Below are 26,537 nucleotides of genomic sequence, written 5' to 3'. Positions count from 1 at the left end.
AATAGAGCATATGGCCCTTTCTCGGCCTTAGGAATTTAGAGCTAGCTCTGCTTTGGCTAAACACAAATGCTGGAAATCAGCTAAAGAACACCAGTTCTAGCTAAAGGATGACATGGGACCCATCCCACAGGAGCAGAGGAAGAAGAAACAGGCTTTCTCTAGCCATCTTTATGAGCACTTAAAGGTTGAAATTGAGTTTTTGCCCCTTCCTAGTGAAATGAATTTTTTTCTGATACTGGAAATAGCTGTAGAGTTTGTCCAGGAAAGAAGAATAAAAATTGCTTTGGAAGGAAGATTAAAGCTTTATTTCATTATCTGGATGGCCCTATTTACTCAAATTGATCTGAGTGACCAGAGCTGGTATTTAAATGGAACTAGGTGAGATAAAGCTACTGAGTTCAAGCAGGAGGATAGAAAATGTTGCTGTCTAGAATGAATATAAGAGCAAATAAAGATGTTATAAAACAGCATGACAAGCCACCGTAGGGACAGGCAGAGATTACAGCGATGTAAGATAGTGCCTCTTCTAAAAACTGCTTAAAATCAAACAACTGAAATTGCTTTCCAGGAAAATAGGAGTTCTCATGCTCAGTCTCCTGATGCTTCATCTAATTCAGATTTCACCTGAGACTTCAGATGGGTACTTTGCTTGATCTGGGCTCTGCAACAGGTAAAGAAGGTAGTAAAAATTCCCAAGCAGGCTATATGTACCGCAAAATAGAACTGAAAATTCATTATGGTATGAAGCAATTCCTGAAACAACCTAAAGCTATCAGGTAATTTATCGAATGGTCTGTGTTTGCCATCTAGCGGTACAAAGCCAAAATTCTTTTCTGCTGCGGGAGGGCAGACACAATTGCTGAAATCTCCTGTCTGAGAAGCAAACCTCTCCCACAATGAAATATTCCTGCTCTTGGGATGATGGCAGTGATAATTGCACAACTGTCCTTCCAGGAACAAGGAGCAGAAATTTTTCAGCCCTTGACCCATCAGATTTAGGACTAGGTCATCAACAGATTAGCAAGGGTTATCCAGTAATTAATTGACCTGTAGCTCCAGTATCCAGGTTACTGCTCCAGTCTTTCAGTCTTGCCGGTGCAGATTCAAACAGGAATATTCAGGCACCCAACTTTTCACTGTTTTCTGTGAGAATTCAAGCAATTAAATATCACAGGGTTTTGAGATTATATTCTAACATCTTGTAAACCACACTTATAAAACTCTCAGCTAAAGGCCCTCCAGATTTCTAGAGGCTTCAGCTTCGCTTTACAGCATCTCTGTATGAAAATATATGAGTATTCTCCAATCAGGAGACTGATCTACAATGAAATTAGTAGCTCATTTAAAAACTGTGCAGGGAATACATACTTTTCTGGCACTGGAACACATATACCTAAATAAGAGCTGTAAGACTATTTTTTTCTCTTAAAACTTTTCAAGAATATTTGAATAAAGAATTAAGTAAAAGGATTAATTTTATTTCTCAGTTATGTCATAGAGTAAATACAAGAGAATAAATGGAAATATATTTTATCAGAAAAGATATATACAGCATGATATCTAATAATACATTACTCACATGGATTTCTTGCAATCTATATCTACCCAAAAATAATAATTTTATATTGATTTTCATCAGTAATAAGGAACTTTAAACTAATTCCCACATCCCAATTATCTAGCAAATATTTTTAAGTTTTACTATTAAAAAAACAAAGCTAGGAATTAAGAGTTGGAGTTCTCCTAATACATCTGTGATTCAGGAGAAGCTCTTCCTGGGATTTTCTGTTCTAAGTCATACAGAATTTTGGTAAACCCCTTTCACTAGTCACAATGAATGAAAACAAAGCCATACAAATTGTATAGAGAACAAATCCCAGTTGACTAAAACAATGATTAATGAGATTGAATTAACTTTACTATGTAGTCTTAATCATATTAACACTAATATGATTCTGAAAAGTGTATTTGTACGATGACACCACATATATAACAAAACGTGGAAAGAAAAAAAATTACATGCTATTAGCTATGGTCCCTTCTTTAAAACAAATTATTGAATCTTCTATTTATTAGGCAGCTGCTGCATTCACTCATTCATCCATCCACTCCCTCAACTGTTATTTCTGTAATTAATTATTCACTCAATTGTTCACTGAGGGACCGTATATGATCTATGTTTTACAATTGACCTCAAAGAGCGAGGCAGCTGAATGCATCCGATAGAAAATAGAGAAAGGCATCGCAAGGTTCACAACAATTATCCAGGGTTCAAAGCCAAAAACTATTTCTTCCAGTCCATTGTCATATTCCGGGCGGCACCCGAACGCCGGTGGTATCCACAGCTGCAGGGAAAGAACGCGAGGCCAGCGTTAATCACCAGCGGTACAAGTCAATCGCCCCTAATGACTGTGACTCCACTGTACCGCAAATTGGTTTCAGGAATCCCTAAGAAACCCCTCCCTGTTGCTCCTGGGGCACGCTGGTGGAAGAGGGTTTCAGCTTCTGCTGCTGCTACAGTTTTTGGACTGAAAGGAGCCTCCCATATCCCACATTTATATGAACTTTGTTCCCCAAAAGCATATTCGCTTCTTCCAGAAGTAAAATTTACCACCTGCAAACTATAGAACCATGTCATTTTAATACACTTACCAGACTTGAAAGGATGGGAAGCTTTTGGGTATTAACTTGTGAACTACATTCAATATGTCTTACCGAAAGGTTGCAGAGGAATAAAAATGCAGCGATGTTCTTCAAAATTCTCCTCTTGTTGTTAGTAACTGAGTTTCTACTGCAAAATGAGAAATCTGAGGCTGAGTGCATGACCAAGCTATTGTCCTGACTTGTTTCTTCTTTGGCAACACCAGCACCATCGTTTTCTCTCCCACAGATGCTGCCCTTAAACAGACAGGGTATGTCGCCGCTGTCATGAGCAGCTCTGCCATTGTAAATCTCCTTGTACAAGGGGGAGAGGGACAAGGTGGTCCCCCGAGATATGGTCACTATTCGAAGAGTTTTAATGTCGTCATTCGCCTTTTCCTGCTCACGGTGGATGGATTCAATGATAAAGAGGTTCTGAATATATTTCTCAATAATTACCAGAATGGAGTAGGGCAGGTTATACCATGTGTATTTGGGATGACCTTGGGCACAGATAATGGCGAGGATTGAGCCCCAGGAGAGCAGCCAGGACCCTGCAGCTGTGCCCACCAGCAGTTCTGCGTCCAGTTTTCGAGCAGGATTCTTGGAATTATCCAGTGATCTATCTTCCAGTCTGTAGATGAGAAGGGCAACAATTCCAGCTGTGCACATGAGAGCCAACACAAAGATAGCGTGCAAGTAGAACATAGTGAGCGCTAACTCGCTTTTGATTTTCGAACCTCCAATCTGAATTAAATACACAACAACTATGGCTATTGTGCTAGTTAACACGATTAGTCCAAAAATCATTCCAACAGTTATGCCATGGAATTTGAATGGAGTTTTGTTTTGCTGGTGGTGCTCAACTTTACGGCCGATGTTCTTCCACAGGACATAGAGCATGGTGGATGCTAGGATGTGGTACTCTATGTTAAAGGGATATAGGTAATATATCCCTTGAGAAAATATTGAGCAGAGGGTTGTTGTCGTGCAATTGCATTGAGGTGCATGATCATCTAGAACTAAAGGAGAAGGAGAGATTAGTTTGTGCATTACGAAGATTCCTTGGTTTAAGTGAATCAATAAAACATAAATAAAATTATGAAACACAAAAGGTAAAATTTCAGTTAAACAACACCCAGTTAACCCACCTAAGATAAGGTTTCCCTATACTTCACTGGAGTTTGAAAGCAGAAGGCATCCCCAGCAGTTGTCATAGAATGGCCTGGGTTGGAAGGGATCTTAAAGATCATCTATTTCAAACTCCCCTGCTGTGGACAGGGAACCTTCCACTAGACCAGGTTGCTCAAAGCCCCATCCAACCTGGCCTTGAACATTTCCAGAGATGGAGCATCCACAGCTTCTCTGAGCAACCTGTTCCAGTGTCATACCACCCTCATGGTGAAGAACTTTTTCTTTATATTCTCCTTACTTTAAATGTTTGTATTAAATGAATACAACTTGCACCATCTCGTCAATGGAGAAAATGATTCATTAGCAAGAAAACACACAGAGCAAAGTCCCTGTCTTGTGAAACAGCACTAATGGATAACTATTCCTTTGAGCCATCCCACTGAATCCTGTAGGATCACAGGCTACATGCTATCACTCTCCTGGGAAAGATTTGCAAGATTATCTATACTTGTTTGTTTATGAATAACTTAGTGAGTAGTAAACTCTTTTTAATACTGGTATGTTAATCTATTACTGTGATTTAGTAATACACTGGTTCCTAAGTGATGTTCCTCAGTGATGTTATTCCTCAAAAGAAATGTTCTCAAAAAATCTATTTGTTTGGAATTTAGAAGAAAACTACTGCCTTGAGTACATATATGATAATTGTTGCGGTGCTCGGACAGATAATGATCATATAACATTTCAGTATCAGCTAATTACCATGTGCCCCAGAATGACTATGCTGACATAGTCATGAATGACTCAGCTACGTCCTATAATGACAGTATTTTGTATGAGTGTGCTACGGCAGGAATTTCAAAATGCACCAATCCTTTTGCTTACCTATAGTTATGTTCCCAAAACCAAGCGTGATTAGTCTTTCCTTATGTTCATTCAATTGATGTTTTGACTCCGTTAACACGCCATTTGTCCACAGGAGCAAATTTGTGAAAACAGAGTGGATAACACCAAACCTACAAAATAAAGTAATTATTGCAGGAATCTGCACTGACTGTATCTCGTGAAACATGTGAAATGAAATAAAATGGATTAACTTCATGTTAATTAAGCTACATGGCACTGTTTATTTGTCAGTGCACGGGGAGGGTTGAAAAACCATCACCAATCTCTAAAGATGTTCTGCAGTCACTGAATATCAAACTTCAAGAACCTTACAGAAATGTATTATATTAAGTGGCCTAATGTATTAAACTATTAACCGAATACTTTTATTATTTCTTATGCTCTCTTATGTGATGGGTTTTATTCTTTGGGCTGGACAAGCTTCATGCTAGGGATTGAACAGTCTGAACAGGATTATTTGTTTGCAAACCATATTGTACAGCCTTCTGCACTGCTCCTTCATATTCTGTGTCTGATCTTTCTTCACAGATACCACCACCTTCTCCAACTTCTAGCCCATGCATTTTTGTCTTCTGGAGAGAGATGAAGCTAACAGAGGGCTTTATTCCATTCAAAGTACTGGTACAAATGAGGGTAGGTCTCCATGCATTTTTGAGACTCTTGGCCTCTGACCAGCCATTTCAGCTTGGTGGAACAGAATGGCATTGGAGAAAGTGTATTAATGGTCCTGAACTTCCTAATAAAATCCAGAAAAAAATCGTCCTCCATTGCCAAGCAGTCCCTTTTTTGTAGGAGGTCATATATCTATCTCTTTCCTAGGCACAATCCTTTCACCTACCAATGCCAGGTGTTCTCCTACACCTGAGGCTGTTCATGTTTCTTCACCAAGAAACAGTTCTTTATTACATCACTGTTCTCAGCGATAAACTAACAGTTAGAAACTTTTTAAATCTATAAGTCTTATAAATCTTATAAACAGAGCTGATAGCACCAGTGACATTGCAAAGCCTTCTGCAATCAGTCTCTTCCTGAGCATGGGGTTTGAACACTTACCCAAGAGAGCAGAACAAATGGAGAACCTCCACCACAGATGACGTTTCTGAGCAAATTTATTTTACCTCCTATAGAAACTGGTCAGATCATTGATAACTTTAAACAAGTACTTTGAAAATTTCCATGTTTCCTTCCTTGTGTTCCATGTACAGATAAAATAGTGTACATTAATCTGCCTTCTCACAAAACCAAAAAACACTTTGGATCTGATTTGGTGCATAGGATACCACCAGGGAGGTTCTGTATCCCAGTGCATGTGCACAGCAACATCTACCACAGCTGTGAGGTGTGGTTGACATGCCTGAGGGATGGGATGCCAGAATGGATGAGCTCAAGAGGTGGCCCTATGGGAACCTTATGTGGCTCAAAAATGCCAAGTGCAAGGTCCTGCACCTGGGTCAGGGCAAGCCCCAGTATCAATGGGTTGGAAATATTCAAGGCCAGGTGGGATGGACTTCTGAGCATCCTGATCTAGGTGAAGGTGTCCCTGGTTATTGCAGAGGGGCTGGACTAAATGGCTTTTAAATGTTTTGTCCAACCCAAACTATTCTCTGCATTTAAGACCTAGTTTTAAAAAGGTGCTTTCCATAAAATCAATATAAAATACTTCAGTTACACTGCATCAACTGCAGTTTGGTGATACAGGTTCCCTTTCAGCAGGCAAATGAATAAAACATAATATAGTGCATAGCCTTAACACACATACATGATGCTTCCTTCTTAAGTGACTCTGTGGTATCATATATTGCCATTTTCCTCTCTCATGTCCTCAGACTCTTGTCCTGCCCAGGGTGTGCCCTAAAGGCCTTTCAATCAATATCTACTTCATTCTCTAGCTCTGTCCAGTCCCTTTTTCAGGTCAGCCTTCCCAAGGCATCAATGGGAAAAATATATGTACTCTGTCACTATTTTGTATTACAAAATATCAGTTCAGGTTAAATAAAGGTAAATAGAGTTACTTCCTATTTAACCACTTCTTTCTACTTAAGGCAATCAAGAGGAGAATCAATCTCTGTATATTTTCACTGCCCCTCATAAATACAATACAATAAAACTTTGGTGTTAAAGCACTGTACAGACATACACCTATTAACATGCCAGATGAGGATCAGAATCACATTACCTTTCAAGTGTTTTGAAAGACTGGATAACATCCTTTGCATGACACCACAGAAAGTAAACCTAAATGGAAAAAAACCTCAGAGAAATATCATTACACTAGTGAACATGTGTTACACTCAGAAAGGAAAGTGCTTCTGTAGACAGACATTCCAATGGGTAAAACTTCTGATGATTTAAACAGAGGCAGCTCCATCTCCACACACGTGAAAGAGCTCATGATTTCCTGTGATTATGACACAGAACCTGAGATTTCTTGCATGAAAAATCAGTGACTTAACAGTAGAAAGTCTAACTATCACTCACCGAAACATATTTTCCTTCTATACCTGAAGAGACTTATTTCATTGACAAATGAAATAAAGCCACTGGCTGTGGACAGAGGTATGATTGCTGCAGTAATGCTAAGTTTGAATAATTTATGAAATATATTAAATTCTGTAGAGGGAAAATGATCGACGAAAGGATGCCAGACTTGACTTATAAAACAACAGGTGCCCAGGAAGCATGAGAAAAGTTTGTACTAATTGCCAGAGAGACAACTCCATTAATTGTACTCAAGGATAGTGCAAAAAACTCAAACAAGGAATAAAAGAGAGAGATAACAATAATGAATTAGCAAGTCAAGAGCAAAGAGGAATAAAATTAGAACTCTGTTTGTGAGAGCATAATGGAGACCTCAGAAAGAGATTGCTGCTGAAACAAAATCAAGGATGGATAGGCTGAAGAAGAACCATACCAGTATTCCTCAGGGATGTTAGGGTGACACTGGGAGTCTGTTGACTCCCAATAGTTCCTAGGATACTGAACTCATCAGTAGGTGAACTACCAGGAGAGAAAGAGTCCTAAGACTTGTCTTAGAAACCCACCTGGTTTAGTGTTCCAGAAATGATCTGAAAAGTGATAAAATCTTTGGGTTCTTCTTCAGCAACCAGAGTAACTGGAAGCCTGTTTTTCCACAGCATCCTTTACAGGATGCCTTCACAGCCACTGCTTCTGAGGCATTCAATGCTGCATTTTGGCAAAAGCTAGGCAAATGCAGTTCTTTATGGCTTACCTATGCTACCCAGCAATAACAATTCCTCTAATGAAGCATTTATCAATGAGAGGAGTGGCTGCTGTAAAATCCTAGATGTAAAGACTAAAATATTTCATGTAGGCTTCAACTGAAATCAAATTGAAATCACCTGAAGTCTCTAATTCCATATTCAATTTCCCATCCTGGGATAAATGCAGTAAAATCTAACTGCCGATGTGAAACCATTCTTTAAAACTTAAAAAAAACCCATAAGTTTTGAAGATCTGTTTGGACACAAGATAGTGGGAAGAAATAGGAAAAGTCAGTAAAGAAATAGCATAAAATACAGTTTTCACTCACAGAATACTCATTGCCTCAAGGGGACTTCTGCCTGCAGAAGAACATAAGCACAACCTGCCCTGGGAGGGCAGGAACATGTTAGTTCATATGAGGGTGCAGAATGTACTTATGAATTTAATGGAATGTATCAGGATGCCTCACTTAGAGTAAATGACAACAGAATCTGATACCTGTCTGGCAGAAAACAAATTCTTTGGTTTTTAGATGACACACATTAGGGATGTTCTTTGCTGTGATTTCATCCACTATTTCAAAGACACAAGAAGATTTGTCTTAGGTAAGAGGTATCTGGTTAATTACTTTTTAAATTTAACTTTTTCTTTGCTCAGGCTAACATTCAGGTGGTCATTATTTTAAGCTCCGTAGATGATAAATTCAGCGACACTAGGTGATGTAAAATTTAAATTAGAATCCTTGTTGTCTTTGTTCAGCATTTTCATTCACTATTCTCCCACACTGCAGTTCATGGTGGCTGGAAACCTTGTCAGCTCTGGGTCACTGGCTGTAGTGAAGAATGCTGTGTTCAGATCAGCAAGGCAGAAGGGCTTCATTTCATTGGTTTGTTTTTCAGAGAAGAAGTAAAGAAGTTGCAAGACATGGAGAGTGGATATTACAAGAATGTGAAATTAAGATTACCTCAACCAACTCAGAATTTCACCCTCAGAGAAAAACATAGATGGAGTGAGAGTTACTGTTTAAATTTCAATGGTTTGGGGTTTTTTAACCGTTGAAGAAAGCAGAAAAATGTAGGTTTTTCAAAAGCTCATTTACATGCAACCTCAATTGGTAGAAAAACATTTCTTTTCTTTCTGAATTACTTAAAGCTCTTGGAAAATTCATAAAAGCGCCTGGCTATCATTGAGTATCTCAGTTGAGTGACTTTTTCTTTCCTTCTTCCCTACAAACCTGCTGACAGGGGTTCAGAGGAGTTAATGTGAGAAACAATCACCTATGGAGTGTCACCACACACTGTAGATCCAAAGAACAAACAGGCAGCTTGAAAATTTCACCAGAGTCACTGACTGTGTTTGCTACTGTGCAGCCAGTGATAAGAACAACCAAATGCTTCTAGAAGGAACATCCATGTTCACTTGTTACAGGAAAGTTGTGCAAATGTTTTAGAACCAGGAAGGGGTTTGCCCCCTTTAACTTACCAGGCCTACACCTCTAACCACAATGGAACATCAGGTTAGACAGACTGAATTGAACTTGTGTGACAAGTCCTACCTACATAAATAAGGCAATCGTCTTTAGCCAAAATACTCATTTCAGCCTGAAAATTCTGAAAATTCTGTATGTAACTTCAATTTAACCAAAAAACCATGCAACATCAACTAGAGGAGAACATTTTTTTATTATTCTTTTTTTCAAACCCATGTTGGAAACCCATGAATTTTATGGCTAAGCAACTTCAGGTTGCAAAGCTTGAATTTACTATACACGCACAAGTATTTAGTCCTCAAAAGTATTCTGTGATATGCTTAGAAATCAAATTAGTGTTAAGTCCACTGATGACAAGACAAAATATATATTTTGATAAGAAACAGAGATTAATATAAAACTGCAACCAGTGACTTTTACCTGTAAGATGGTGTGAACAGCATGCGTAACAGGAAAAATGCCTTCAGTTGGTGATAAACAGTTTGAAAAATCAATATAATATCCAATTTTAAAGGAGTCCAGAATTAAAGTAATCACTGCAAATAATGTAATTCCACCTACAAATGAAAAAAATAATATTAGAAAATTTTAATGTATAGTTATAGTGTCTAGAGACATTTTTAAAATATACAAATATCTATTTAGGAGAATGAAAGTTGATCAATATCTGTGTCCTTGTTTAGGAAAATAAGACTGGATCAATGCTCATGAAGATAATTGAGCCCATGAAATAAGTGCCTGTAATTTGTGACAGCCACCGCCCAGTATGTTTAGCAAGGTCACCCTGGACAGCCCCTGCAGGATCAGTGAGGAATCGCCAGCCCTGCAGTGCCCAGGACATTGAGCACCTTGCAGAGTGCCCAGCTCTGGGCAGGACCAGCCTCCCAAGGGACAGTGGCACTGAGGCAGCCGTAGAGAGCAGGAATTTCTGCCCTCAGCAGCCCCACAGCAAACTGGGCAGCCCTGGGGAGCTGAACAATCACCTTAAAGTCTCCCAGCCCAAAAGCTCGACAGTGGGAAGTGACACAATCACTTGGTGTGCCCTCCCCATGGCTCAGGGGTCACACTATAGTTCAGAGACCACAACTGCAACAAGCTGTATGGTTTGTTCTCCTAGAAAGGAACCAAAGACTTAATTTCACCATCCATACTTCACACACACACAAAAATAACCTAATATATTAGTCTAAATACCCTAAAGCACTTCAAAATAAATTTCCTTTTTTTTTTTTTTTGGTTGGGTTTTTGGAGGGTTTTTGTTTGTTTTGCTGCTTTTTGTTGTTGTTGTTTTTGGTTGGTTTTTGTGTGTGTAGTTCTTTGTTTGTTTTGGTTTTGTTATTATTTGGTTTGTACCTGTATGACTAAGTACAATTGGCTACAAGATTACTGAACCAAACTGAACAAACCAAGGACCCCATTTCCTTGGTTTTGGTTTGTTTTGAGGGGTGGGTTTTTTGGAGGTTTGGTGGGTTTTTCCTTTTTTTTAGGCTTTTATTCAAGCAAGTTTTCACTGGATTTAATTTGAACTTATTTGAATGAAGACTAGATAAAAATTATCTATGGACCTTAACCAGACCTTATGATATATATCAGCATTAATATCTTAATCTTTCTTTACAATTCCTCACAAAGTAAATAACATTGAGAGTGTTGACTTTGATGAATATTTATTTTTTATATGAGGCCACAACATAACTTCCATATAAATACCATGTGTTCCACTTGACTTGTGGTAGTAAAAAAGTAACACTAAATTAAAAATTTGTTTAATTAATACCTTTATTGTCAAAGTAGCATTGATAAAAATTAAGTAGAAATTGCACAAACACACCGTAATTTTGTTTATTATATCATCGACCCTTTAAAATTAAACAAAAGTAGACTTCAGAAACTTTTTTAATACAAGGGCATGAATTCCAGTAGGATTTTGTTTCTCTTTTACAATCTCTCTGTAATAAAAACACTGTCAAATTTATTGATTGAGTGTAATTTCTACCAAGAGCTAAAAACTTCTGCTTTTACATTGCAAAATCTAAAACTTCAGCTCTGCACTTCATGCATGTGTATAATCCCACACAGGTTTTTTTTTTTTTAATTTATGCTTCTTAGGTCAGCTAATTTGTATTCTAACACATGTAACAGGACTGGAGCCCACGTTTTTAAATAGAGGTGTCATTTTCATTATGTATGAAAGTAAATGGTATCATAAAATAAAAAATTATAGGCTATTCTTAAGATCAAATTATACGTTCCCTTCCTTATCTAAAGAATGCTAATAATTCTGAAATAAATTAGAATTGCTAGTTCTGATTATATAATTATAAATATAAGTGATTATAAATCACTCTGCCTGAGGTAACTAGACATGCTCTGAGCAAAGTGTTAGACCAGATGACCTTCAGAAATCCCCTCCTACATGAATTATTCTAAAACTGATTTTGTGATTTGTGGTTTATTCAGAAAGTATACAGGAAACAGCATATTTGCTAGCTTGAGGGACTTCACATGTGTTATGGCTGTTTCAATAAGAAGGCAAAAGCTATCTTCTGAAGCAAAAAGATTATCGATTAATCTTTTCCCTAACTCCAGGGATTAGAAGACTTTATATGACTCTTTTAATTGTAGATTGTTTCATTTATGAAAAGGTATTTAGATATTTCTGCAATCACACAGGTGGCCACACTACAAGTCTATACAAAGTGTCCAACATGCTCATTTATGGGCTTCAAAAGAGAACTGGACTAATTTTGACTAATTTCCTTAGTCAAAAATCAAAGCACAACCATAATGACCATGCATATGGTATGTTAATCGTTTTTCGGTCAACTTTTTGTGATGGAAACTTCAGTAGTATGTACTACTAATACTAAATGGACACCAGTAATTTCAAGGAAGATAATTCCACCACTTAGTTATTTCCATTTAAAATTTTAAGGAACGTGAAATGATTGCTATAGAGTGCTGTTCTATTATTTTTTTTCTTTTCAAACATTTGTTGAAACCTGTGTGTCTTAAGGGATCAACAATAGGGTTTAAAATATTGCTAAGTGCTGGCTCATTTCTTCCTAGTAACCATCAAGAAGAAATAATGATACAGCTGCAAAAATACCACTCTCACTTTAAAATATTGTTCAAATAACTGGCAATTCAATGCAGGCAGTAAAAAAGATACAAGCTGAAGTCTGTCAAGAGCTTTAAAGTTGACCAGTTGTCAATGTTTTAAACAGAAGCTGTGCTGTTAAAGAATGTGATAAAATAAAGCTGTTTGTGAAGACAACTGATTTTCATTTTGGGTTCCCTGGCTCACTTCACTGAACTTTCCCAAAAAATGATCAGAGAGCTTTTCCTAGCAGGAGAGCTTGCTTAGAGGAATAACATTTGGAATAAGTAAAGGAAAGACTTCCTAAGGTTCCCTGTGGTTATTTGGGTCAGGATAACTGTGTTGTGTTAAAGACACAAACTTTTCTCTGCTACAAACTTTTCCCACGGTCAGACTCTAGGAGTGGTTCTTGGTCAACCACACAGGTGGGAAGACAACCAAGCTCAAAGGTTCACACAACTGAAACCTTGGTGCAGAAAGGCTTGAGGAAGCCTTCCTGTGAACAGTTCTTGCAAACTGATCAACTGTCCTTCTGGCATTGCTAAATATGTACAAGGAGTCAGCGGTAGGAGGTCTTTGTTAAATCATTCCATTTCAACATTTGTCAGAGCAAAATGGTCTAAGCAGGCAGCTGCCCCCACTTTTACTAAAATGATATTCACAGTTTGAAAGGATTCATGAAAATACACTCATTTTATAGTGTTTAATACAAGGACATTTGGTCTCACAATTACAGCAAGGAGATGTTCTTCAAAAGTAGCTGATAGTGCTAGTAAAAAATTGCAGAAAGCTTTCCGTGGAAGAACTCAAACAAAATACGTCTGTCTCACTCCATCCTCCCCTTTCCTTTTTGGACTTTTGATCTTTCAGGTAAAAGATTTCTATGACAAAAGCACTGATAAAGAGGAGGGCAAGGGGTATCTCGACAGAGGGATTGCCACCTGAGTTTTTTCCTTAGCTCAAGTAAGTTTTCTTTTACCAACAGAGGATAAAGGAGTTGTACAGACTTCTTGTAACTACAAGAAACTCCCAAGAATAGGAAAGTGTAGGTCATTCCCTAAGGGCAAATTTGTTGAATTGCAGCCTAGACATCCAAGAGAAACCATGGAAGCCGCACCACTTGAGAAGCCAGTACAAAGAGCCATCCTGTGCTGGTAAAAGAAATGAATAAGGTAACCTAGTAGTTCAATCCAGGATCTTATTTCTAAGTTTCTGTGACTCCTTATATTCTGTAGGACAAATGAAATGCTGTGAATGCAGCACCAAAAGAAAGAGGGCAGGGGATCCTGCTGTACTTACCCATGCTAGGCAGTATTTATTCCATATTTAGGAGGGGAAAGTTACCCTCTGAGTAACAAAAGCTTAGCTTGGTCCAAGGTAGGATCAAATTAAGCCTTGCATGTATTTCAGGAGGTTGAAAGCCACATAAGCTAATAGAAGAAAAATGCTTGAGAGATGGATATTGCCTTGAAAAATAGTAAATAATCAAGAAGAACAATTCAACAGTTGGTATGTGAATTCCATATATTTCAGGAAAGAGTTTTCAGATTATGGCTGTACATTAGACATTTTAAAAAAATAGGTTTTCTGTCAGGAATTCAAACACAAATGTTAACAGTTGCGAAGAAAATAAATGATACAAAAGCACTGGGATGGAGAACAAACTACATTTCCACAGCGCTACCTTACTTTTCAAAATAATCAGGTGTCAGGTGTTCTTGGAATTTTCATTTAGCTATTTCATTAGCTCCTGTGAAATTTAGCTGTTGTCTCATTGTTAGTAGGTAGAAGACATTTTATGGGAAAGCTGTCATAACATTCCACTTAAATACTTTCCAATCTATCATTTACAGTGCTGAGACTGGAAGAGGCTGGTAAAACTGGGATTGCCTGTTATTCCAGAAGCACTGATGTAGGCTGTTTCTTTTCCTTGGTACTCGAAAAAACAGCATTCCTGTCACTACGACTGTGATGTGCTCCCCAAACACCTTCTCTCAATATACCTTTATTTCCTCACTCTGGTACATGCCTGACTCTGCAGATGAGGGCCAGCACATCCCACCACTACCCTCACAAACTTGCATACTTTTTCTGCAAGCAAATGCTCAGTTTAGATGCCTTGTTTAACTGCTTTATGTACTATTTACAAACTGATCTGGTCAGGGATTTTGTCCTCTTCTGTCTAACTCTAGATGTTTCAAAAGCATCACATATAAACAGCAATCTCTGATATAGAGAGGTTTTGCTCTCTGGTATAGAGATCACTTGAGACCTTTCTGACTGGTACTACTACAAAGTAAATTGCATTATACCATCTGGAAAAGGTGATAATTCCTCCAAAAGAGCTGCAAGACACCAACAGAATTGCCTCTTCCACTGGCCATACTTTGTAGGAATAGGGTAAAAAGCTAGCCTGTCGTTTCTTCTAAGTACAGCTAACAAGTAATCTGTAAGTTCCCATACGAAGTTGTTCTGAAAATGAGAAGTTCCTTTAACACAACAATCTATTCTGAGGGTGAAAAATATGTGCACCTGTAACAACAAGGGATTTGTGCCATGAGAATCAGTAAAGAAAATATGTAAACTATCTGAGAACAGATAGATTTGATAGACAAGTAAAATGTCTTTTATTAACCAATAGAATAATTAACAAGAAAGCTATTAACCAATTAGAAGTTACCCTCGAGGTTTGTAAAAAATCTAAAAATACAGCATGCTGCCATAATAAGGAGAAGCCTTCTGAACTCTTGTGGTGTCTCCCTACGTGTCATGACTGTCCCAACAACAATATTTCATTTTTCAAGTTTCACCAAACCAGCCAGGTAAGGAAGAAAGGCGCTGGGGCTTTCAGCACTATAAATGGTAGGTTGGAAAGTGAGGATGTTTAACAAACAGTTTCCCAATACAATCTCCTAGTATGTTCAGCTTATGCATATATTTACTTTAGAGTGCGCTGTGTGTGCATTCAGTTCATAAATACCAGGATGCCTGCCGGTAGGGATGGAGAGGATAACAAAGAGGCAGCAGACACAGGGGATGGCACAGGTGTCCCTCGTGCGGTACCACTGTGCCCGTACTTACACTTCAGCCAGCGGGCTCCGGCGTGTGTGTCCTTGTCCCGGATCAGCCTCCTCTGCGTGCAGCTCCTGCAGAGGTACCACAGCATCCACAGCAGCTGGATGAGCATCAGCGTGATGAGGTAGGAGAGCAAGTGGCTCTTGCTGATGCCCACGGCATGCACAGCCCAGGCGAAGGTGAGCAGCAGCCCGGCCAGGAAAAGGTTGATGCCGTACTGGCTGCTGAGGATCTCGGCGTTTTTCTGCGGGTAGCTGCCGCCCACCGCGGGACACCCGGCGGCTTGCTCCATCTCCCACGCCGCCGGCCAGGTGCTGCGAGCAGGCGGCCCCGCTCTCCCCGGGGAGCCCCGAGGCCGCTGCTGGCCCGTCCCCCATCGCGGCGGGGGCGGAGCGGGGCCGCCGGCCCGGGCCGTGCCCTGCCCGCGGGCGGTGGTCCCCGGCTGCCGGGGCAGCCCCGCGCTCCCCGCTGCAGGAAAGGCTGCTGAGGTTTTTGCGGGACGTTCTCATTGCGAGACTGACAACAGCTGGGGTCCGGACCAGGGTAAGGGGAAGTCACTCGGTTCGGAGCCAGCCCTGCTCGGCTGGCTTTGGTGAAGGACACGGGATCATGTCCGTGTTGAGAGACCGGTGCGGTGTAACACATTCCCCGGACAAGAAGATGCGGATGACACCGTGTGGTGAACAAACCCCCGGCCCGATGGCTGGAAAGGCGAGGAATGGCCAAAACCTGGGAGCCGGCGAGGCTGGAGCCTGCCCTGCAGCCCGGGAGCCAGCAGCTGCTGATGGAGCTCCGCACGGTGAGGCAGAGGGATCTCACACACACACACACACACACACACGTGTTTCACGCTCTGGGCCCCACAGGCCACCTTTTGGGCAATCGGTACTTTCGTTGGTAGGACAGAACCTCGGTTTTCAGGAATTCTCTTGACCTTTCAAAAGTGGCAATTTACCTTGGTTTTTTTACAAAGTCCTGTTCTGACAACAGAGTACTATAGGAATTGCTAGCTGGAGAAGCAACTAGTGAGTTCAAAGTAGGAAAACCTTCTGCAGAATTTACTCCACTTCTTACATATTCATTTTCCCAATATTTATACACACTTTCAGTATTGACCTTTTTCTACTTAAACTGAATTCCCTTCACTTCACTTCCCTTGGCATTTGGGTGCCAAGCACAGCTTGGAGGCCAAAGACCAAGATAGATGGGTCCTTGTCCTGGCCAAGCAGGTCTTACATTTTTGTTCTCTGTCTGTTGGTCACATATTGATTACCCAAACCATTGTTCTTTACAGTGAGTGACCCACACCTTGCATGAAATTAAGCCACTAGTTCAACTGCAATAAAATAATAAAAAAAAAAGATATTTTGAAAATACAGCATCTGTTTTACTCCACTTCCTCTGTCAAAGGAGTAATTTTAAGCTTTTCCTCTTCTGAAGCCAGAAAATAACAGAGGGGTTTTTCTCATGTAAAATAGGACACTTTTGAACTTACACGAAAGTGTCTGCGGTTCACAAGCCTCTTAAAGAACAGGGAAGAAAAACAAAATGGCAGAAAGGTGGAATGAGTGAATTCTGGACAATCACCTATTTAGGTAAACATAAAGAAGTAGTAGTTCCTGTCCTTTCTTCATTTTGTCCTGTTCTCAAGAAACAGGTATTTTAAGCCACCTGAAGATTTTCCTTTTGAGGAATGGACTTAACAGAAAGCCAGCCCTGTGTTTCTGTCTGGCCTGTTAACAGCAATATAAATCAAAAGCATAACTAGTCAAACTGTCAGGCTTCAATCACCTCTAGCTCACAGCTACATCCATCAATATCAGAAATGGCATTGTAGGATTGCCAAATCCTACTTCTATCTCATATGATATAACCCCTAAAGAATAACTAAGGAAGATGCTTCCATTTTACAGAGCTTCTATGGGTAACTGTGATAAATAATCTTCACTACATGGACTATTTAACTTCAAATTATGCAAGAGCATCCCTTTGTCACTTGTGAAGGAAAGCTCTTTGGTGCTGGTACACATTCTCACCCAGAAATGAAATAATGTAAATGGATACAGAAGATACCTATGGTGGTCTGTACCAAGAGAATACATTCAAGCATTAGTAGAGGTGGGGATTTCAATTGCCTCATATTTTTTTCAGGGAATTATTATGCTACCTCTTTCTACTCTCTTGCCCTAAATTCTTTACTTGGTGGTAAGGAAAATAACATAAGCAAGGAGCTCACAGAAGTGGCAGCAGCATTGTGTCAGGTTACAACTAAAACAAGCATTGTTTCACATTCTCACCAGATTTGCCATTACTTCCTTTTGAGTATGTAAGTGAATGAGTATTATGTTGGATAGTCAGAACTGTTACTGAAAGACTCTGCTGGACTTTGTACAAGGAGCATATCCACCCAGGATTCTCAGAAAGAAATCGAAGTACTCAGAGGGCAAACAGCTCTCCAGAAGTGAACAGTGTTGTAACACCTTCAATAAACCCAACTGAGGGGGCATGAAAGACAAAGATACTCGGAGTCAAGTAGAGTATTTAAAATCTACATGAACACCTATTTTACAGAAAAAGCAATGAGATGGGGTGGAACTCTCCAAGAAAGTGTAATTAGACGGTTAAACAATTAAATACTGAACAACGATTGATCACTTTTGTACAAAGTTTATTAAGATGTTCAGAAGAATGAACTTGAAAAATCATGTAGCAAATCGTAATTTTAATTCAGATCACCAGACAAAACACCTAGAGCATTTATATAGCTGACAAATAAAAATACAGCTATAATAACCGTCCCTGAGCAATACTGCATTTTAAATATTAAAGAAAGTTATTCAAATGTACCTGTGTATGCAGACACAAAATTGTTAAAACCTTTTAAAAGATGAAAACCCGAAGATAAACAACTTGCACTTTAAAGATGTGAAGCATGACTGCTTTTGGCAAACTTAAATATTACATTTAAACAAGTCAAGCAGTTAGCTTATCCTACAAACTACTTCAAGTAGTGCTGAATGCATTTTATTTTGGTTTGTCTGATCCTTTGTATTACATACTATTAGGTCACAACTTTTTTCATCAGTGGAACAGTAACAGCCAAAGACAATGTGTATCTCTTTCATTACTAAACATTCCATGTGTTCAGCAATGGTGGGAATTTGGAAGTTGGAATGAAGAACACACTATACTTTGACAGTCCAGACTTCAAGCAAGACTCACAAGGAGTAGATTTTAACAGGTTTCAATACCCAGTTTCTATATTCTCCTATTTTCCAAAAGGCATGGGTGGAAAAGTATTTACACAAGGATACATAGAGTGGTCTAGCAACTAGATGGTGCTCAGGTCTTCAGATAGTTAAGTATCTCAGTCAACATGAACAGACACCTAATAAAAATAAAATGTTATTTTATTTCCCCAACTGAGGATAACTAGTCACTTTTCAGTTAATATCAGCCATTTCATTGCTGAGGAAGGAAAATGGCAACTTCATTAACAGGCACTGCTAAGAATGAAAAGTTAATTTACAGCGAAAAAACAACCTGAATACTGAAAAACAGTGCATACATCAAAAGAATTTAATGTGTGCTCCAAATTTCTTGCGTAGTGTTAATATTGTTCATTGTATTGCTAGTTATTCAGAGCTTGATCATCCACCTTTGGCTGTGGACAAACTGTATGAGCACAAGCAGAATTTATTTAATTGATGGCACTGCCAAATGTCAACCAGCTTTCCCTTACCCCTATCCATACTTTTTTTAAAACACTAGCAGATCTGAATTCAAGTCATTAGATAATAATGTATTTCCTACATGGTAACATACCATTAAAAATTTAACAGATCAAGAAATGTCTCCTGTAAGTAAGTTTACAGGTACAAACACAGGTTCCAGATAAAGTGTATTTTACCTGTCAGTTCAAATGGAAAGAATATAGTATTAAAATCCCACAACACTTGATTTAAGTATCACTTACTTCCAAATCAAACAACATGATTTGAGCAGGAAGTTCGAGTACGTGACCTCTGAGGCCCCCAGAGATAATATTAAAAGGTCCCATTCAACACTATTTTATGGTGCTACTACATACTACCCATGTGCTTAATATTCAAACATAAATAGAAGCTTTACAAAATTAAAGGTCTCATGTAACTAAGAGATGTAAAATCAATTTATCTTCCAATTATTCACTAATCAGTTGCTTTTTCCTATGGTTATATCCATTGATTTATAAAACAACTAGATTAAGAATTACTGTATTAGTTAGAACAAACAGGCAGTATTAGAAACAACAGAAGTACTGGAATGCAACAGAAGTGACATACACTTTGCAGGATTACAGTTACTTGAGTCCTTCACAGGAAGCTGAAAGAACAGAAAAAAACAAACCAAATTTAACAAAAATCTTTGAAGATTCTATATACTGCACAAGCTGTATCATGTACTAAATGAATTAATGATTTTGGAACACCAAGTAATAACTTATTAGACAAATCATTATTTGACCTAATACAGTATTTTCCCCACATACTTCAAGTGCTCAGACAGAACACAGCTAATGAGGGAACCAACAAACATGGATACGTTTGTATCAGCAAGTGTGACTCAAGTTCCCACAGTAAAGAGTTTCTGAATTGAATATTCTATTTTTCAAAGTCTGAGTTTTGTCAGAATAGAAGTTAATTATCTCCTTAAAAACCAGGTTTCTTGATAACTCAAAAATAGAGGGGGAAATGCAACAGTGGTTCAGTTTCTTATTAAAAAAAAAAAATCTGAGTTTCACCATCCCAGCCATTAAACCTTTTTTTGCCTACAACTTTGTCAGTACAAAAGGCTACACCCTAAATCCAGCAGTCTTCTTTTTGCTGTACTCCCAAAAATGCTGAGGGATCTCCTCACCAGAAAGGATTTGTGATGGCAAGCAAAGCCAAACAGGCTTGCTCCCTATTCCCTTGAGAAGTACAAAAAGCAGGAGTAGCTTGCCTGGATGATGTGAGACAAATGCGATACATTTGTCTCACATCCTTTGCATCCTTTACCCTATTGAGTGAGCTGTATTTGATGTCTTTCTCAGCTTTTTACATTTTCCTGGATTCACTTGATAAGTATATCCTAACAAAAGGTGTGGCAGTTATTGAGAAGACATTTTTCAAGTCAACAAAACAGATAAGTTGGCTTTTGAAAAGTTCTTTTTAGAAAGAACTTCTCATATCTGGCAATTTTCCACACAGCAGGTTGATCTGGGCTGTGCATCACAGAAAATGTAAACAGCACACTTGAAGACAAAGATATAAAAGGATTTTTAATTTAGAAAAAAGACAAGGCCTTTGCACATGGATGTTGATATCTTCTCCCCTTTACTATCAGGTCAAGCAGCTTTACTAAGAAGTTCTCCCAGTCTAGGTAAAAGCTGCAGGTTTTTGGCCTCAAACCATCCATTCTCACTAATGTCTCTTTTCAATGTCTAGAATGGAATTTTAGAGAAGCGGAAAGTATACTCTTCCCCTTTGGATAACTGCATGTTCTCTGGCTACTCTATATGCCACAAAATGTCACAATTCTAAGAACGTGCATAAAACATAGAGAAGGAATGCCTAAATGGCCTCCCAATGTTTAAATGTCTAACAAAACAGTTCCCACAACAACATAGATACTTTTATGTACTTAAAAAAATTCAATTATTTACCTGAAGGGCTTATCCAAGGAGTGACACAAGCATCACAACACCCATGAACTGAATGAAGAGCAACACAGGTGTAAAAAATGACCAGATAGGCCACAAGGCAACATTGAAACTGGGAATAAAGCAGAAAGTATTTGGTAAGTTCAGTTGTCATATTACAGAAACACCAGGCATTCAAAGGAAACATGGCAAAAGAGGAAATAAGATATAAATTACTTAACCTGGAAATACACTCCTTTGTTTCTGACAACAAAACACATCAAAGGTAAAGGGTAAAGATACCTTTTACTTTAAGAAAATCTGTATCTGAAGCCCCTGAAAATTACCTACTCTTTGATTTTTCCATGGGCATACATGGCAGCTGAGAGAAACCTTAATCTGAACTTTCATCCAGGCAGATTTCAGCTAACTGAAGAGACAGGGGGAAAAACAACTTATTTTACAACTGACTTACAAGAATTACAGATTCGACTAAATATAAACCATAGGAAACCTTTATTTTCTTCCATCTTCCTTTTTTTCACCATTGCAACAAATACTGACTTGAAACTCTGACAAAACAGCTAAACAAGAGGAAATCAATTTTCATGCAGAAAAAAAATAAATATACTGGCACAATGTATGTAATTTTCTTCATCCACATTTGCTCAATTTCAACTCATATAACCTCGTAAGTAAAGCAACTCTTACTAAAAGTACCATTCTCAGACAAAATATAAACCCTTAAAACTCACATGGCAGTAGTCAGAAGTCTAACATTTTGTGTATGTTTGCTATTTGTAGATTGTTTGATAATGAAGAACTCTGACAAACTGATTGAGCTGAATTTTTTCTCAGATAGAGAGATTACATCTTTATCTTAATTTGTAAACTACAAGTAGTTGCCAGAGGTAAGAAATTTACACTAACAAAGATAACAACTTCAGTTTTCCCCTAAATTTTCAAGACAGAAAAGATCCAGTACATCTCCAAGTACGCAATATATGGTTTCAACTGTTGCAACTCTTGCTTTGTGGATGAAAGTTGAAAGTGCAAGAAATTACACTACATAGAACTGGTATTGTCACCAATACACGTAGCAGAACAACAGAAATTATACTTCTTATAAAGTGAGCCCATTAGCACACAGACTAGCACAGGTTTAGCAGGAGTTTGCAGGCAGTGTTTGAACTCACCAAATTGCTGCTGCTATAAAGGTAGCTGTTGTGACAGGAATCAGGGCAGGGTACTGCTCATCATAGTCCTGAATGCCACAGTACCACTCAAGATACAGTATGCAGTAAAAGGCAATAGATAAACATGCAGCCAATAAACAAGAGCCACAGGAAAGCCACCAGCTGTGGAAAGAAAAGCCCATAAAACCATGTTTAGCACAGTCACACTGCAGTTGGCACAGTCATCTTCACTCCAGTCTACAGATACAAGAGGCAATATCTGTTAAATACACAGACTGTAGCCCAGAGTTCCTGTAGGTTTTACCTTAAATTAATTCTACATAACACTTTTTGCCCTTGAAAGCTAATATAAACAACTGAGTTTAATTTTGTAATTAAATGTTCTTTTCATACATTGTCCCCTCAAATATTCTGGAAACTCAATGTGACAGATCTTGTCAGGAATCTACTACACTACCACATCAAAACCACTTTGTCACTAATAAAATAAAATAGGCTCCACTGCAACTGTGCTTTTCACTATAAATTAGAGTGGTGATCTTTGTGTAACAGAAATGCTGCAGAAAGCTTTAATATGGTTGCAGTTTGTGAACTCTCAAATTTAACAGACAAGAAGCATGAAGATTTTTCTTTATATCTGCTGAAGAAAACCATGGAGAAATCCAGAATTTTAAACTCAGAATCATAAAAACACAGGGTATGTGATTATTTAGGGAGACACACTTTTTAGCCTCTTTGAGGATACACTTCAAGACTAGTTCAGATAAGGAAACTTGGGAGGAAGATGCACATCAATCCCATTGAAAAGAATTTAATAGAAAAGAAATAGACTAGAAATAAAAATTACTTCACAGAAATTGTTTCATTAATCTTTTGCTGAACTACTCAAAATCATTTAGAGATCTTCTAGAGAAATGAACTTCTGTTTGACCTTTAAGGATTAATTTTCAGAGAGTTTACTGTAAAAATAAAATCAAAACCTAAATACTTCCAACAAAACAATCAGCTATTTATTGGACTGAAGTGAAAGCTTGAAGGTACAGTGCTAAAATGTCTGGTATCAGAGCAAACTTTGCATGTACAAAGATGTCTCAGTAGAGTTTATAGAGAAAAAAACACTTGAAGCAAATTATAAGCATTGTATTTACTTTAAAGTTAGTTCACTAATATCAGCTTAGGTCTGGTCCAACCTCACTGCTCAAGTACACTCAGCTACGGCCAGCTGCCCAGAATCATGTCCAGATGACTTTTGAGTGTCTCCAAGGATGGAGACTCCACAACCTACCTCAGCAACCTGTTTAGAGCTCAGTCACCCTCACACTAAAAAAGTGTTTCCTGATTTTCATAGGGAAGCTCCTCCATTTCAGTTTGTGCCCACTGCCTCTGGTCCTGTCCTGGATGCCACTGGAAAGAGCCTGCCTCTGTCTTCTTTGCACCCTCCCTTCAGGTATTTACATGTATTGACAAGATGCCTCTGAGCCTTCTCTTCTCCAGGCTGAACAGTCCCAGGTTTCTCTATTCCTACTGCAGATCGTGTTCATCCATGATGTAAAACACAGTGACCAGATGTAACAAACTGAGTATGATTTTAAGACTAAAACACACCTTTTTGTAAGAAAAGATAACTTACCTATCTGCTTGCATAGTTTCTTTAATGTTTTTTAAAAAATCAAAGTAGTATGTCACAGCTATTGATGCCAAAATCCAGAATGCAGAATGAATATTCAGTCTGTTAAGAGGCCTCATCTTCTCTACAGCTGTAGACTCTTCTGTAAATAAGAACATAATTATAGCACTAAAACCAGTCATTAAATGGAGTATGATTATAGTTATGTAAAGCATGATGTTTTATCTTTTAATTCATTTGTCTTGGGAGATTATTCTACTCATCATAATACACTTTGTACTAGACATATTCTAAAAAGCTCTGAACATTTACTGAAGTGAAAGACTAAGCAAGGTACCCTTTGATAAAAGGATAAAGCATTAATAATCAGCACAATACTGTACCTGTGTATCTTTATAGGAAACAGCTGACTATATTTTGTAAAGGTTGTTTAACTAATTAAAACCCCCTGATGTTATTAAGGCATTTTTAATAATCTAGCATATAGAATTTCAGATCGTTATTTCCAATTACTAATTTATTTGTACCCTTCTTTATGAATTTAAGTGTTTGCAAAATGATTTCAGGCATAGACAATTTTCTTGTTCTCAACTGCAGATATTTCACAACTTTTCAGCTGCAGTTTCAGGAGCTGGCTTGACTTACACTGCACACTTTCAGCAGGTAAACCGTAACTACCATTGTGCAGGAAACTACCTTCTCTTTTTCCCCTCATTACCACGTACTGCTTTAGAGAGGGAGACATCAGAGCGAGCAGATGAGAAAGCCTTTTTTTTTTTTGTGCACGACAGTAACCATGTAACAGTAACACAGTATTTATACACGTGGAATCCCTCGAACCTGTCAAAAAAGGTATCAGAGGTGGTTTTGATGTCTCACACTCTAAAGCTTATCACTAGGAGTTCCTGGTGGCCTGTGCTCTTTCAGCAGCGTCACACGTGCCGATTCCTCCACACGCACAGCCACCAGCCGAGCGTACCCACAGCTCTGCTGGAGCTTACAGGCAGCTTTATTTTTCCTTTCCTAGATTCCTCCTCATCGTACCGGAGCTTGGGCCCGGAGCATTCGAGCACTTCATGCGCCTCAGGCGATCCGCGGCTCCGAGCCCCTCGCGTCCCCCACACGCATCCGGCAGTCAGGAGCGGACACCTGAGGGCAGGCGGGGCCGCGCTCCGCGCCGCTCCACCCGAGGCGGCCCCGCTGCCGTCCCAGCGCCCGCCCGCCGGGGCCCGGCACCGCTCCCCGCGCCCCGGCACCACCCACCGGCCGTCCCGCCGCCCCGGGCAGGCGGCCGCGGCTCCAGCGGCTCCCGGGGCTCCGGCCCGCGCCTCCCCGGGCGCCGCAGCCTCGGGAGCGCGTCCCCGCCGCCGCCCGGCTCCATGTTGGGCCGCTCCGGCAGTGACGCGGCGGGGCGGGAGCGCGGCGGCCGCGACCGCCCCGGCGTGAGGGGCAGCGGCGGCGCCCGGCGGCGGGGAGCCGTGCGGGATGCCGAGACAGCTTCGGGAACCGCACTGATCCCCCCGGGAGAGGGGGAGCGGTGCCGTGAACAGCCGAGGGCCGCAGTGAGGGCTGTGGTGCCGAAATGATTCAGGGGAAAAAAATTAAATATATATATATATATGTAAACTGTGCGCAGAAATGTTTTCCTCATCTGCCAACCATATGTTCTCGAGGGCAGATGTTAAGGAAATCCCAGTTTTTGAGCCACACGCCAGCAGCGTAGATTAAAGATGATTGGAGCATGGTGCTAGAACACCAAGCTCGTAGGTTGGATGCCCGTAGGGGCCGTTCACTCAAGGGCTGGATTCCACCATCCTCCTGTGTCCCTCCCAATATTCCCAACTCGGAATATTCTGTAATTCTGTGAAATGCAAAGCTCCGGGAGGTTTGCAGAGCCACGGGAATCCTGTAGCACTCGAGACTGCGGCTCGTAACTGGAAATAATAAACATATTTGCAAGACAAACTATGTTAAAGTTAAATAAACTAATAAAATGGTAAAATAGATTATTTCAGTTCTGTAGTTGATTTCTGTGTAACTAAAGTCACATCAGCCTGTTTCTGCAAACAAAACCTTGAAACTAATTATATTACCGGGGCTTTCTTGTTTATTCACATGGACAAACTCAAAAGTAGTTAATTTTGCTGGCAGATTACCCTTAGGTCTGGTCCTTATAATACTATGAATATTAGGAATACTGTGAATATGTGTACTGTATCTTCTGGGGCGTGTTCAGTGATTAAGCCATTAATATGGCTTTTAAAATTGAAAATTGTTCGTAATAGTAAAGGTTCATTCTGTTAATTAGATGAACCATGTGATTGTTAAAAAGCCTGCACTTTCTCAGAGAAAATTGTGTGAGGTAACATTCTGACTAAGGCAGAAATCCTGCCGACTTCAGTGTGGAAGTACCTGTCCAATACGGCAGCTGTTATGTATAGTTTTTCTTTACAGTGGGATTAAATGTAGAAATATTCAATAAAACC

At 39.3% G+C, this 26,537-nt stretch overlaps 2 protein-coding genes across 5 annotated transcripts; both read right to left on the bottom strand.

The window, feature by feature from the left end:
• Positions 1 to 1,457: 1,457 nt before the first annotated feature.
• OTOP1 (otopetrin 1) lies at positions 1,458 to 15,858 on the bottom strand. Its single transcript, XM_066184939.1, has 6 exons — positions 15,573 to 15,858; positions 9,812 to 9,948; positions 6,857 to 6,915; positions 4,660 to 4,790; positions 2,716 to 3,662; positions 1,458 to 2,345 (listed from the first exon to the last, which is right to left on the bottom strand). Exons 1-6 carry the CDS (start codon positions 15,856 to 15,858, stop codon positions 2,175 to 2,177), a joined length of 1,731 nt encoding a protein of 576 aa, XP_066041036.1. The 3' UTR covers positions 1,458 to 2,174.
• A 2,368-nt stretch (positions 15,859 to 18,226) lies between these two features.
• On the bottom strand, positions 18,227 to 25,437 carry TMEM128 (transmembrane protein 128). Of its 4 annotated transcripts, XM_066184936.1 has the most exons (6): positions 25,315 to 25,437; positions 24,055 to 24,193; positions 22,425 to 22,586; positions 21,253 to 21,361; positions 19,892 to 19,931; positions 18,227 to 18,954 (listed from the first exon to the last, which is right to left on the bottom strand). In XM_066184936.1, exons 1-4 carry the CDS (start codon positions 25,430 to 25,432, stop codon positions 21,262 to 21,264), a joined length of 519 nt encoding a protein of 172 aa, XP_066041033.1. In that variant the 5' UTR covers positions 25,433 to 25,437; the 3' UTR covers positions 18,227 to 18,954; positions 19,892 to 19,931; positions 21,253 to 21,261. The 4 variants fall into 4 exon arrangements, with proteins under 4 accessions (XP_066041033.1, XP_066041032.1, XP_066041034.1 ...); XM_066184935.1 differs by having other exon boundaries at positions 18,227 to 19,931; XM_066184937.1 differs by lacking the exon at positions 25,315 to 25,437 and adding an exon at positions 25,096 to 25,246 and having other exon boundaries at positions 18,227 to 19,931.
• Positions 25,438 to 26,537: the final 1,100 nt, after the last annotated feature.

The sequence above is a fragment of the Chamaea fasciata genome, unplaced genomic scaffold (assembly GCF_029207755.1).
Source record: "Chamaea fasciata isolate MVZ Bird 193981 ecotype frontalis unplaced genomic scaffold, bChaFas1.0.hap1 SCAF_6, whole genome shotgun sequence".
In the NCBI taxonomy this organism is placed as follows: Eukaryota; Metazoa; Chordata; class Aves; order Passeriformes; family Sylviidae; genus Chamaea; species Chamaea fasciata.
Note: the sequence above shows the minus strand (reverse complement) of the source record. Positions and strands in the feature narration are given on the sequence as shown.